We start from the raw sequence: 15,552 nt of genomic DNA on the forward strand, positions 1-15,552 counted from the left end.
TAAGGTAAGAAAAGAATAAAGATTATTGCCCTGCTCCTGAAACCACCCAAAGAAACCATTTTGCTTTTGTTTATGCTGAACTTCCTGAAGTTTAAAGAGTAACCATTTTTATGTGCTTCCTAAGCGCTAATGTTAGTACTTGCAAAAAGCAGGCCAACAGCACAAAGAAATTGTAATATTACATGGAATATTAGTAACTGAACTACAGCCCTTGATATCAGGAAGCCTAATCATCAAGACTGTTCTAGAGGAAACACTGTTCTTCTTAATGTCTTAAAAATTAGTGGTTTCAATAATTTAGAACATGTATCCTTTGAAATGTGAAAACTTCTGCACTATAGCAGTTTTTCAGATTAGCTGAGTCAGAATGTTTTAAAGGATAAATCAATGTTAATCATCTGGGGATATGAATATCAGTAAATGTTCATCAGTCATATTATATAATAGAAAAAAAACCAAAGCTTTATGATTAAAGCCCTGCAGCAACTGCAAAAAATTATCAGAAGCAGCACAGTATCTAAAAGTCAGTGTTTGCTTATGGCAGCTGCTTTGGGATAACAAAGATCAAAACCCTATTTATTTTGTACCATTGGTAAATGTCATCTGTACCTCTCTGGAGCAAGGAAGCCTGAATGAGACTGCAGGAAATTCACTACAAAATTGAGTTTTAGGTATGATTCAAATATCTTGTCATCATACCTAGAGCAGATATGTCATTAGAAGGGATAATTAATGGGTATAGGAAAGAGGGATAGAAAAGAGGTGCATAGGAGAATATATATTTTGCCATATGGAGTGCATATGTTCTCTACTCTAAATTGGACTGTTGGCGTAAATATCTTTGTGTTGAATAGGTCTTCCACTCCACAAAGAAACCTGCAAGACATATGCCAATTTGTTAGGATTAAAACGAATTAAAATGGGGTTTTAGACCTCCCCATAGATCACTGTTCTCTCTACACTTTCTTATGGACTATTCTTGAAAGGAAAGTTTCCCTCTGTACATCTTCCTTCCATTAAAGAGTGGTATGTCCCTATCTGTGCTTTTCCCTAGGATCCTGGAGAGGCAACAACACTGCCTTTCCAGCTCACTCACTGTGTAAGCACTCATTCCCCCAGGTGACCCACTTTCCTCACAAAAAGGGGGCATACGATGAGTTTGGTGGAAATCACAATCCCTCTTGCTGGGGGCAGCAAGGGGAGATGGCAGTGGAAGACTTTCTGTATGTGGGGGAACAAGAAAAATAACCTGACCTACTGTGTAGAAGGAAGGATGCTACAAGCACATGAATACATGAAATAAGGTGTCTGAGTCCTTTGAAACCTGAGTTGTGTCTAATGCACCTGTTTGCACAGGCAGAAACATAGCTTCACTTCTCATTGAGAGAATCAGCTTGGAAAGGCTGACACCTTGAAGAGCATTCTGTAATTACAGCCAGTGAAGGCCTCCCCAGTCTAACATGTTTTGTGCTGCAGATTGGTAAATCATATGTGATGTAAATTCTGAATCCCCTTCGTGGGGCTTCAATCAGTTGGGAATTTGCTTTAACCAAGAATACTGCTCTTAAAAGGGTGTGGAAAGGAGCCATCGCTGTAAATATAAGTGGTTCAGAACTGAGCATTTTTCCATCCTTCAAACTAAGAAAAGGAAAAGGGGACAATCACGAGGAGTGAGTTTTCTAAAAGCATCAGCCAGAGAGTTCTAAAAAGAGGTTTAAATAAAGTTCTTATTTCCATTGGAAACAACATGAAGTGCATGACAAAATACATACTTGGAAACATCTGAAATCAGAAGCTTGAACCAGGGAAGCATTTCACAAAGGTTTCCAAGGATCCTGGGATAAAGCTCATCCTATTTTCTCATCATGATTGAATTTTCTTAAAAAGAAAAGTTTAGAACCCAAACCTGAAGTTTTATTTAATACAGTCAGCTTTCTCTCAGGCTAATACACACAGAAGCAAGAGAAATTTGCTTTGACAAGCATTGAGTGAAAGCACAATTAAGTCCTCCTGGTTTGCTTCCAAGGCTTCCTAAGCAATCATCACTTTTTTTCCTGAATTATAGCTATAGGAAACCATATCATATCATAAGTTTTAAACAGCACGTGAAGCAAACTCCATGTGAAAGCTATAGAGTTCTTTTGAAAAATCCACATAATGAAGTGGTTTCCTAATTACAGGGATTTACATCTCAAAGTATCACTGCTCAGAAGCTTGTTGTCATCTTGTTGACTTATGCAATTTTCTAGCTTTATAAAGTACATATTTTAATGTCTCAGCTCTACAGCAAGGCTTATTTTCCTACTCAATGTCTTTGTGAGACAGAAAACTTGAAGTAATTATAATCAAAACTACTACTACTACTACTACAAAAAAAAAGCAAACCTTTTAATAAAGTGTACATAGCTGAGTTAAGCTTTGTGGAAACTGAAATCATTCATGTCAAGACTATACCACGCAGGAATCTATTTATAAAGTTAAACGCTATCAAATCAAAGATCCCAATTATGTAATCCAGCTGGGACAAATACAACCTGCACCACATTATCAAAATGTCTAAATCTATGATGCATATATCAAACCTGATGCATGTAAAACAGGCAACTTCATAGAGCACTGTGAACAAAATAACTTGCAGGTGGTGCGATGATTTATCCATTAGGCAAAACCAACCATATTCACTACACATACAACAGTAACATGCATTTTTAATATCACAAATTCCTGATTTTAGGCCCTGGGGAAAAGAGACGGACCCTAGAATCTTTTGATTTTAGTTTTTACCTAAAACATAGGAGATGCTCAACACCTAACATCAAAAACAGTACATGCAGCAGTCTCCACCACACGTTATAGGTCTCCATATGCATAAGGCTCATAGGCATCATGCGCCTCAGTTTACCAGAGCAATATTCTATGATCACCTCTTCCTTCAAAGTCAGCATACTCCCTTCTAAGAAAACTGTATGCTTCATATTTAAAAACAAACAGTGTCAGATGAAGACAGTATTTTTATCATCTTTTTGCTAGGCTTTGATATAGAAAATATTTTTCAGTGTACCAATAAAGTCCTGTTTTGGGCATTCTGGTGACATAACTCCCTGAATTCTTTAATTCGTCATGGCAGCAATATTGCAGGTAGCTCGCTCATGCCTGGAAAAAATTTTCTACAAAAAGTCAATTCAACCTGTTCTTTTCTTTTCCCACATGACTAAAAGCTGTTCTTTCATCCTCTGTATACCTAGGACAAGCCTATTCCCTGTAAGTTTAGGTACCAACTACTTTATTTCCAGAGGAGCTGGGTTGCTACATTATATTTGGATGGGATTTAGGTACCTACTTTCAAAAATCTGACATCTAATCTGGAACCATCTACATCAGTTTCCATTAGTTTTGGAAAACATCTGCTCATAAGTGTTAAGAGCAATTTTTTCTTTTCTTTTCTTTTCTTTTTTTTTGGGGGGGGAAGGTGCCAGTATTAGTTTTTAAAAGCATCAGATCATCAAACCTGATCTTTATGATCCTACCACAGGAAAAAATGGAGGAAGATGTTTTGTATTCATCAAGAGAGGCCACTTGAAACAACTGAAGTCACAAACTAAATAAAGTGTCATTCTAGTTCTGTCCAAAATATTCTGGAAAATTTAACAACAAAGCAGAACTCCGTTCATTGCTTCAGGTGATCCAGTAGAGACAGATGACAGCATTTTGGCATTCTCCCTTCTCATAAAGAAATCTTTTTTGAAGTCATGCCTAATAACTGAGGAGATAATAGACACTCCACTCATTAACACCACAGTCTTTCAGGCTCATGGGACATGATTTTGGAGGGGATTTGAAAGATCTGGTCCATAGCCAGTTCCCTAAATTATTTAGTCATTTTTCTCTAGAGATCTGGAGTTGCACAACATAGTGGAGATGTACAATGATTATGCTCTAATCAGATTTCTAAGTGTAAGTTGGATTTCTTTAACTGACTGATATTGAAAGGCTTTGAAATTTTCTAAATGAAACACTGCCATTCAGTGAACTGCACATAATTTATTTCTGATTTTTCATTTATGAATTCTTATTTTTTTTAATTATTCTTTTTATTCAGGATAAAGGAAGTTTATACATAAAATGTCTCTGTGATGTGAAAACTCTTTTCTGTCCTCCTTTATGGGAAATTGAAGGCATTTTATTTTTTAATTATGATTTGCACTGTTGACAATTATACCATATGTAAGAAACATGACCAGAGCCTCTGTTGATATTTATTGTGGTTGGAATTGTAAATAAGGCATAGTTGTGCAACTTAGCGGGACTGACTGAATTTCTCATACCTTTGAAATTCACACATTTTACACAGTATTGTTCTGAGAAGAGAGAGAAAAGCAAGGTAATTACTCCTTTGCTCCATTCAAGCAGTGATGAATCCTAGGCATCTAAATGAAGAAGAGGCGCTACTGGAATTTATTCGTGGGAGGTTGTTTTCCGACGCCATTTTTGCCTGACTTCTGTTTATTGAATGGCTCTCCCCTTACCAAAAGGGAGTTGGCTGTATTTCAACAAAGAAATTACTTGTTTCTATGCATTTTTTTGCTTTGCAAAGTGCTTTGTTACAAGAGAAAGGGACTGATATAAATGTATGCAATGTGAAAACAATCCTACAGAATAATTCAGATGCAATACTAAACATCATGGTGGACAAAGAAGACAGATATCTAGCCTACATTATGATCCCTTTTACTCAAAGTGAAAAATCTCATTTTTTGCCTTTTTTAAGATTTAAGTCACATGCTTTGGTTATGAAGCCTAAAAGCTATGCCATGGAAGAGGTAGAGACAGATTGATCCAAAGGCAATCTTTAATGAGTCCCACAAGAGGATATATAGCTCATTTAAAGCAGAGAGAATGTTTTATGTTTCGTTATGAACATCAGGCAAGAAGTACATTTTTATTACATTGAACTGAATTCCTTAAGACTCTCATGCTTGCAGAAGTAGAGCTGATGGAATAATTAAGACACTATAAACTGAGCTGGGAGACTGCATTCGAATATTGCAAGTCATTTCCCATTCTGTAAGGAAATATTTGTCTAAGGAGTGACACAGCTTTAACCTAGTGTTTCATCTTTCTCTTTTTAAATTCAGCATTTAATTAAAAAATTCTCTGAGGATTAAAAACTACTACTCAAAGATTCTATAAATAGTGGTGATTTACAGTCATTTTACTCTCAGCTTATGCTTATATGCAAGAAAGGGAAATGAGAAGACATCCTTGATTATATAGTCAAAACTATTTTGGCTTTGTGTGGAGAAGACAGATATGAACTACTTGGATATTCACTTTCATAGTTTGGGTGCTTAGTAGGGGACTAAATTTGGGGGCTTATGATTGCTCCTATGTTCTCAGCACTCAAAGCACTTCAACACATTTTCGTTTTTTAAGTAAATGAGCAGGTAAGTACATCAGAGCCTGTAGGTCTTGACCTTTCAGTTAGGGACAATACTGATAAGCAGCCACAAAGTCCCTCTTATTCACAGCATGGGGAAGGTTGCATTTAAGCCTATTTCTCATTTAGGTGTTCTCCTATCCATAAATTGTTTGTCAAGTAAGAAGATGTAAAGGGTAGTGGGAATGGGGCTTACTATTGAGACTGTTGTTTGCTTGTAGCAAAATGGAGCCACCCTGTACATCCTTGAATGCTCTCTTCAAAATTTTTTGGACCAAAGCAATATGTGTTCTCCAACACTAAAGTTACGGCAAACTTAAAAAAATGCATTAATACTGCATATCTGATATTTCTAGTGCTCAAACCAAGCCTAGTATGAAATACTGAATATTGGGCTTGCATTCCCCTCACTAAGCTGAACAGACTATTTTTGAGAGAGAAAAGGCACTTAGCCCTCAGAATTGACTGACCTTCAAGACGTCTTTTCTTTAAGGTATGCTTCACAGTTCCTTCTGATCTATTTCTTACTCCATCACACCATTGCAGGTAGCCCTTCTGCAAGTCAGTGCTGGCACAGGTCTCCGCGCGGTGCTGGCTTGGGCCATCACTGTATGCTGGAGCGGGCTCCTTCCACTGCAGCCCAGCAAAGTTTTGCTTACAGTTGCATTACACACTGGGAATCTGCTGTAGTGAAATTTCCTCCTGTCGTACTGAGCAACTGTTTATTGCAAAAGAAACCTAAAGTAAAGCCTTAAAATAAGGCGGAGTTTCCAGCTTTTTATCTCAGGTCACATTGCACAGAGGTACTGCACCTTGCATAATATCAGAAATGTTTTTTTTCCCTGCTGTGTGAAATCAATTTGGAAGGACAAACAAGGAGGAGAGAAGGCAGGTACAGCACAGCTCTGTGAAACCCAATACGAAAGGACCTTTTGGGTGGATGACTGCCCAGCGCTCTTCTTTAGGATTTCTTGGACAGGAAGGATTGGTGCCACACTGACTGAAACTCTCGTCCTCCTTCACCTCCAGACATAGTTCTGTGCCCATGGAAACAAACTTTCAAATAAACTTGAAAACTCACAGCAGTGCTTAGTATGCACATACACACATTCTTATTGTATTTGTAGAAAATGAGTCCATTTCTTGCCCGTAGTGAACGAAAATTTAAGACACTGAAAAAACAGTGCAATAATATTGACATTCAAATGCAGAGCCTGTTGCTGACATGAATGATGGGGTTTTTGAGTGATTTAGATCAGATGCCCAGTGCATAGCAATGAGAAGCTACACTATGGCTTGGAGAAGACTCTGATTTGCAGCCAGAAGCCAGAATTAAAGTAGGGTTTTTTTTTTTTTTTTTTTACTTTATAGTCTGATCGCATAGAGAACTGGAGAATTAAATTCTGACTGCAATTTGGATGTGCTACATGGATTTATACTCTAATAGACACAGTTCTGTGTAACCTACTTAGATTCCCTCCAAAGAAAAAACTAGTAGCTGAATTCAGTTAATGTGCCAATTATTCTGTATTCTCCTCATACTGCTAAACATTATTCAAAAGTAGGTTAATATAATCAGAGGGGGGAAAGTATTCGCTCTGTATATGAAGTGTAATGTATTTGAGTAAAACTATTTTTATGAATACAAATAATATTGGTGTTTCACTTTTAGTATTCTTAAAAATAACATTGTACTTTAGACTGGTATTTTCAGAAGTGGGACAAACACATAGAAATTCCCACATATTATTCAGCGCAGACTAAGCAGCGCAAAATATTTTATGCCGTATGATAATACTGCAGGCATGACCTGGAAAGTTTCAAATGGAAAGAAGAACCACAGGCTAGAGAATAGCAGCAGAGAATAGAAGACAGACTTGAGCATCTCAGATAAGAAACCACTTGCTTGTTCTGCCTCGAGCGAATAGTATTCCATCATTTGCTTTTCTTATAGGTGATGATGAAATAAAGTATATCTGTTTTGTTCTTGCTATATTCTTTTCATGATGACATCAAAACACAGAGAAAGTAGACGGAAACACTGTATGTACAAATAGAGCAAAGGGATAAAACGTCTTTGAGTAAGGTTTTGTTAAAGATGTAAACAGTGAGGCCACTTAAAACACAGGAACTCCTTCTCAGGGATTCAGAGGAAACCCAAGATATTCAGAACTATCCCAGACACATCACCGGAGTAAGCAGGAACCTGAATATAACACTCATTTGAATATTTGCTGCAAACTTTCTTATTCCCGTTAGGAATTTTAAGTTAAGGAAGCTTCATGATCACATTTATTTTCAAAATATATGTTAGATTAGAGCTCAGTGTATATGTATTTATGTTTTATTATTTGCATAATGCTATTGTAGCTCTGAATACTTGTCTTTACATATGCTAATAAATACAAAAAATGTGTCCCCTCTCACTGAAGCCTGGATCTGTGCAGGTCAGTGCAGTCAGTTGGAGAAAAGGAGCATGAATTAGCTCTCAGTAATTTGTATCCAAATGGATTTTGGTTCCACCTTCATGTGTTGTTTTAAAATTGTTGAATAGTGTCTTATTTATGCTACTCTGATTGCATACATGTTTGTGGGAAGAGGAAAAGAACAAAGAATATTAAGCATTTAGGCACTTAATTATAACACGCACTTGGGATCTTGCAAAGTGTATGTACAGGCTGGTTCAACAAAAACACACTTGAATTTTCTTTAATAGAAGCTCAATACTATTCTTGCTTCACCTTGAGTCTGAACAGAATGGTGTAGCAGGGCTAACACAGTTCAGTGCACAAGCAGCCATGTGTGAATATAGACAGGCATGCAGAATCTGGCCCAAAGGACAAGGCAAATACAGACTGGCTTATATGAACATTTAGGGATCATGATGATTTAGGTAGGGCTGCCTGAAACCTGAAGATAGCAGGAATTCTAAGGAATTTCCTTAGTTTTGCTTTAACTTCTTATTTTCTTGGTCTGCATGCCTTCAATATTTTACCCATATCAATGACAGAAACAGCCATGTGAGGAAGGGATTAGTTTTGCACTACAGTGCTAAGAGTTTCCTGGGCTCTGTGTTACCACCAGGCTGAACCTGCAGATGGAGGAGGCTCACTAGAACATGACTCACCCGCCTTCTTCAGCATATTTGTGACCAAAGGCAAGGATGTCAGATGCCCGGCCACTACCGTCACATATCACAACAGGAACAGGAGGAGTGTCTCGCAGGTACTCCAGAACGATGGAGATAACATTGGGACCTCCTTCCACAATGAGGGCCACCACTGGAACCCCTTGACCGATTCCTGGAGTAAAAGAAAGAAACAACAAAAAAAAACAAAACAAAAAGAAAAGGAACACAAAATGCAAAGCCAGCCAACCAAATAAAACATAACGGAAGACAGGAAAAAAGAAAAGACCCACACTGAAGTTACTGCAATGTGATCGTATAGTGTCATGTTAGAGAAAATGTCATTCAGCAAATCATAGATCTTAAGGACAGAAGGGAAAATTATGTTCATCTGGTCTATTCTATCACAAAAAACAGGATTTTCTAGAATTATCTTCTGCTTTAAGTAGAATATCTATGGCTGAAATACATCATGCATTTTTAAAAACATTGAATTTTGATTTAAAAGCATAGGGAAGCTATCACAGTTCTTCCTATCTTGTTCTGAATCATAACATTGCATCTTGCTTCTGATCTAAATTTTGCATGTTTTCAGCTTCCCTTCACTGGATTTTCTAGTACCTTTGTTTTCTATTTTAAAATATCCTCTATCATTATATTTTTGTTCCCTTGTTAGATGCTTTTAAGATTGCAGCTGGATAGCCCTGTAACCTCCTCCTTGATAAAATAAACATCTTATGTTCCATGTCAATGCATTAACTTGTTTTCCAGTTCTACAATCACTCTCATGCTTTCCTCTGAATTATCTCCAAATTTTCCAGCATATTCCCTGACTTGCAGACCCTAAGCTGGACATAATGCTCCAGAAAGAGCTGAAGCAATGCTAAGCATGGAGGAGCATCTTCATTTTCTATACTTGTACTGTAACTAAATGGGAACTCTCTGCAAAAGTTGCAACACAGACTTTGCCAGAAAAGACTTTTGGATTTATAAGATGAAAATCTGAGAGCATGCTGGCACTTAAATGACTGACAAAACCTCTATGGTTGTCACTTCTTGACTAGTGAAGATTGGGGTCATTCAAAAGGACCCAGGCAATAAACTAACTGAACATTTTCTGTTAACATTTCTTGTCCACACAAAGGCTTTTTTTTTTTGAAACCAGGTTTTCCTATGAAAACTACACGCATTCTGCACAGAATTTTGATTGAAAGAAAAGAAATGAGTCCCCCAAAACTTAATACTTGGGTAGGGGAATGTTGTATGAGGCTAGGCAACCATGAGTTTTAGTTTAATTGCCTCACATTTCCATTTACAGGGAGGCAGGTCCACAGGGACAAAGGTAAGCCTGAAACACCTGTATGTTAAGTCTTGTTAGACTAAATAGAGACATTCCTGAATCAAACCATACGGGATATTAACCAAAGCTTACAAGGATTTGAATTACTGCTAAAAAATGATGAGAACTGTTTTTTGTTCAACCCCCCCCCCCAACAGTTCTTACATACAACAGCAACAATATAAGTACCTTCCGAGCCACATTAGAAGCAAATGTTGCATTTATTGGAGACTCACAGCATACTTCATTAAGGCCATACTCTCCTATCAGATTGTGGCTCTTTTATTATTATAACTTAAACAAAGTGTGTGCAGTTTACTTATCTTATAAAACTTTAAGTAGAGTTATAAAACAAGGCTAATGAAAGAGTGAAAAAAGGGTGGAACATAACAAAGTGATTAACAGAATTATCTGTACATAGCTCACTAGTTACATTTTTTGTTAATATGAAGGATTTTCCTGAATTGCTGCTCTACCTAATCATTATTTGGTAGTTAAGTTGTTTTCAAAGGTGTTAGTGGAAAAGCAGGTCTAAGGAAAGGAGTCAAAGGATTTAAGCTAAAGATGAATTCACAGAACCACAGAATCACAGAATGGCTGAGGTTGGAAGGGACCTCTGGAGATCATCTAGTCCAACCACCCTGCTCAAGCCCGATCACCTAGAGCACATTGCACAGGACCATGTCCAGGTGTCTTTTGAAGATCTCCAAGGAAGGAGACTCCACAACCTCTCTGGGCAACCTGTGCCAGTGCTCTGCCACCCTCACAGTAAAGAAGTTTTTCCTCATGTTCAGATGGAAGTGTCTGTGTTTCAGTTTGTGCCCGTTGCCTCTTGTCCTATCACTGGGGACCACTGAGAAGAGCCTGGCCCCATCCTCTTGACACCCTCCCTTTAGATATTTGAACTCATTGATAAGATCCTTCAGCTCCAGGCTGAAGTGTCCCAGCTCTCTCAGCCTCTCCTCATATGGGAGATGCTCCAGTCCCTTCATCACCTTCGTGACCCTTCGCTGGACTCACTCTAGTAGCTCCATGTCTCTCTTGTACTGGGGAGCCCAGAACTGGACGCAGTACTCCAGATGTGGCCTCACCAGGGCTGAGGAGAGGGGGAGAATCACCTCCCTCGACCTGCTGGCAACACTCTTTCTGATGCAGCCCAGGATACCATTGGCCTTCTTGGCCACAAGGGACATTGCTGCCTCATGCTTAACTTGGTGTCCACCAGCACTCCCAGGTCCTTCTCCGCAGAGCTGCTCTCCAGCAGGTCAACCCCCAGCCTGTACTGGTGCATGGGGTTATTCCTCCCTAGGTGCAGGACCCTGCACTTGCCTTCCTTGAACTTCATGAGGTTCCTCTCTGCCCACCTCTCCAGCCTGTCCAGGTCTCTCTGAATGGCAGCACAGCCCTCTGGCGTATCGGCCACTCCTCCCAGTTTTGTATTGTCGGCAAACTTGCTGAGGGTGCACTCTATCCCTTCATCCAGGTCACTGATGAAGAAGTTGAACAAGACTGGACCCAGTACTGACCCCTGGGGGACACCGCTAGCTACAGGCCTCCAACTAGACTCTGCACCGCTGATCACAACTCTCTGAGCTCTGCCATTCAGCCGGTTCTCAGTCCACTTCACTTTCTGCTCATCCAGACTGTGGCTAGATTTGTGCAGATTTTGGCTAGACAAAACTAAAATTAGTCTGGTAAATTTTGGGTGCATAAACAAACTCATTTTTAGCCTACTTAAAACTGCATGCCTTAAAAGTGCTTTCAACAAATTTGACAACAAAAGTGGAATTTTCTGACAATCATCTAAATAACAAGATTTTCTTCTGATATCAGTGCATTTAATATGATACAGCTGGTTGCACTTGAGCATGTCCAAAAGAACCTCATTTCACAGGTCTGTCTAAGCTTTTCTTTGCTGCTAAGTGACAAGAGAAATGTTGTTTATAGTGATATCTAGGATAAGAATAAAGTTTTTTGTATGACAGTGGCTAACAGAAGAGGAATAAAAAGGAAAATAACTGAGCAGAATATTTCTCTGGGTGAAACATCCCAACATAACCACTAGATAGACTCATGGTGGCTGACAAGACACATTTTTCAGTTAAAAATTTAGTACATACTTGGACGGAGTTATTTTATGATTCCATTTCATTCCATTTCTTCAGAGCAAAAAACATTTCCAGCTTTCAGGAAAGTGCTCTAAACTGCATATCTCTGAATGTTATGTTATGTTATGAGCTTTTCAAGACTCATTATGATTAATTTCTGAGCTCTGACAGCATCCACAATGTGCAAAAGGAAGTTCACAAACATAGTGGAAAAAGAAATCTACTCTGCTTGAGTATCTTAAAATTTGAAAAAAGATGGTGAGTGGGAAGTATCACATTCTCAGTTTTCCATGATGTTCCCCACAACATTTAAGTTATTTCTAATATTATATTCATTTCAACATAAAAGCTTAGTTTTTATGTTGAAAAAAAAGCAGCTTAGCTGCTTATATCAAAGAAATCTGCTCCTCAATAACTTTTGGGCATGCAACAGAACTGATTTGAATTAGTCTTTTAGATGATTTGATACCAGAAAATCCTGGGTGCATTTTTGCTGCCAAATATTAGGAATTTCAAAACAAATACAGAGGGTATATAGAAAAAATTCAGTGTGTAGGAAGATATCTACCTACTATTGTTGAGCAGATATTAATACTGCATTTGCTCACAATTTTGTGTGTACGAAACTGTAAACTGACAATGCCTTGCCTTACTGTGAACCAGATTGACTGGAAAAATGTTGGAATATGTTGCCAGATAAGACACCACAGCTGACTTTGGGAAAGAAGGCTTTAGATGAAAACTCTTAGACTGGTACTCAAAATATTTTTCCTTCTAGATGTCTGTATCTCCTTAGAAGCCCTTGAGTCAGGAATTCTCTGCAAAAGCAGCGTTTCAGCTTGTCCTCTAGCACAGGCACTGTAACAACAGTCCACAGAGAAGGGGCTGGAGGTGCCCGATATATCCGTAGGGAGCCTCTCATTTCAATCCTGCCATTCGGTAGGTGAATGTCAGACTGGGAGGTGAGATGCTAAATCTGAAGGTAATACACTCTCTTCTAAGCCAAGGACATTGCCATTATAAATAGAGCTTCTTCCCTGAGTTGAGACTGTCAGAAAGGAGGAATGAAGAGATGAAACCAGGCTTACAGAATCTGGGCTAAAGTACCAGGCTTGCTGTCTCCTATCACACATCCAGAAAGTACCAACTTTATGCCAAGAGTTAAATTGGACAGTCTAAGAAGTCAGCTAGAAAGAAGTTTTCCCTTCACATTTTTTTATTATTCATATTTTGTTAGCTGGAGAGAGAGTGGAAGTAATATTGTCCATAGAAATATTGTCCATCCTGAAATTGCAGGTTACCGTTCTGATAATAGGAAAATGTACTATTATCTGGGAAAAATCCTGAACATTGGTGATGTTTTCCAAACATATAAAAACAGCAATTCTTTTTCAAAGAGCCAGATACTCTTCTATTTCTTAGAAGACAATAAACAGCATATTACCCAGTTTATTACATCCTTTTTAGAGAAAGACTCATCTTAAGCTTAGCTGATTTTTTTAATGTCTGAAAAGTTATGGTGTTTTTCTGCCTTGTGATAGTTACATGCAGGATTTGTTTTTAAGTTTACTAAGTTTACAGGCAGTAGTTTTTCCAGCATCTAATGGATGAGCTTTGGTTTCAGCAAATCCTTTGCCTTTTGGAAAGCACAGAAACTCTATTGTCTGGCAATATGCAAGTAACAAGTGGGCTTGAGAACGGCTCTGAATGCTGACTACCGTGTTATCACTGCTATGTTTATAACATGGTTAACTACACTCACATTTCAAGACAGTAAAGTTCTGATCCAAAAATCAAAGTTCAGAATTCTCAGAATTTTTATTCTATGTGTTATCCAAAATAATTCATAAGCCAGCAAGGAGATTTTTCTCAAATTTTCAAAGGAAATAATTCAACCTGAATTCAAAAGCAAGCATGTGAAACATCTCATCCAAACTTGACTATTACTATTTCTCATTTAATAAGGCCTCCAAGTCCCATACCAAAGTCTTAGCCTCCTTGCTATGAATACAAAAAGACAAATAGTCTGTCATGATTAAGTTAAGAGAAAATGGACAAAACAGTATTCTCTTCTTTCCATTTTACATAGTGAATCACCCAAAATGAAGACAAAATAGTACAGAAGACCTGGGAGTTAAAGCTGGTTGGGTCTCTGATGCACATCACCATCTTAATTCCTAAAGTTATAATTTGCATTTAGAGCATTTCAAGAATGAAAGCACAGATGACTAGATTGGTGTTTCCCATTGTCCATTGTTGTGGTTGCTGTTTGTGTAATATTGTAAATTACACTGTAATATTGGACAAAAGATGTATACAATCATCCTAATGCTTCATTACTATGCTGTTGCCTTTGTGGCAAGCAACAGAGTAATGAGAGACACTCCAGCAGTTGTGACTCTATGCAGGTATGTAAATACTAGGACGTTCATTCTAATGTGCATTACTGGAAGCTTGTGGGCTTTAATGTTAATACACTGAAAAAAACTGTTTTCCCTTTGTGATAACAGTGTTGCCTGAATATGTAAGTTAAAACAATAAACTAGAATAAATGAGTGAATCTGGAAGTGGTAGCAAGTAAAAATACTACATAATGTCAGTGCAGTGTGAAAAGTGATTTTAAAAAAACCTACCATGTTTTGCAGAAGCCTTACTTTGTTCTCCCAGATCTTGGAAAAACATTAATATTTTATGCTACGAGCATATGTATAAATAATACATAACAGGCTTATAAATTATTACTAATTCTTTTTATGAAGAGCTAAACATGAGTTATCCATTGCTATATGGACTGACAAGTGAATAAAATGCCTTATTTACTATAGAATGCCATTTACTACTCATGTATGTAAGTGTGCTTATAAGAGTAAGTGGGATGTATCGGTATATTTTGAACTATTTCTAAGATCACCCCTGAGATCTGTGCAAACAAAACTGAGAAGCTCTAGTTCATTATCCCTGACACAAGTTTCTAATTTCTGTATCTTAACACTGGGTTGTAGGGTAGGTGTATCTCAGCTGATTTTCTGCAGGCCAGACATGTTGGTGGGGATTCCTCTAGACCCGTTTTCTTTTTATAACTGGAAATTTTAGCCAGGGGCTTTGGTAATTGTTTGGATATGTCTGGGATGCCAGAGCCCATGGCTGTCCCACCGGAGTGACAGCACAGCGATACGGATGGAAATCTCTCTCACATCTCCCACACAATGTGCAGCTGTGCAGCAAGTTCTCCAGAAGGTGGCAGCGATGGGAAAACATCAGGCTTGCAGCACATGTGAGACAGAATCATGATGGACATGCTGAATGGGTCCAAGCTTTCCCAAACGGTGGGGATAGTGAGTCTTCACGAGCATGTCCACAGTGCATGTGCAGTCAGTCTATGACATCCCAGGTCTTTGATTAACAGGGAACACAATGGTCATTTGTGCAGTGTGGAAATAGGACTTTTGACCCTTCCTAGAAGTCCTGAATCTACTGCAGACAGGTATACGCTGCACTGAAAATCCTAGACAGGGACATATAGGGCAACATGAGTCTGGAA

The 15,552-nt window shown here is 38.3% G+C and overlaps 1 protein-coding gene across 1 annotated transcript in view; it reads right to left on the reverse strand.

The window, feature by feature from the left end:
* TRPM3 (transient receptor potential cation channel subfamily M member 3) overlaps window positions 1–15,552 on the reverse strand; it is a 280,268-nt gene that overhangs the window by 86,688 nt on the left and 178,028 nt on the right. The window contains exon 7 of the mRNA XM_067316547.1: window positions 8,565–8,739. Coding sequence (XP_067172648.1) covers window positions 8,565–8,739 — 175 coding nt within the window. The remainder of the gene's footprint in view (window positions 1–8,564; window positions 8,740–15,552) is intronic.

The sequence above is a fragment of the Apteryx mantelli genome, chromosome Z, assembly GCF_036417845.1.
Source record: "Apteryx mantelli isolate bAptMan1 chromosome Z, bAptMan1.hap1, whole genome shotgun sequence".
NCBI classification, from domain to species: Eukaryota; Metazoa; Chordata; class Aves; order Apterygiformes; family Apterygidae; genus Apteryx; species Apteryx mantelli.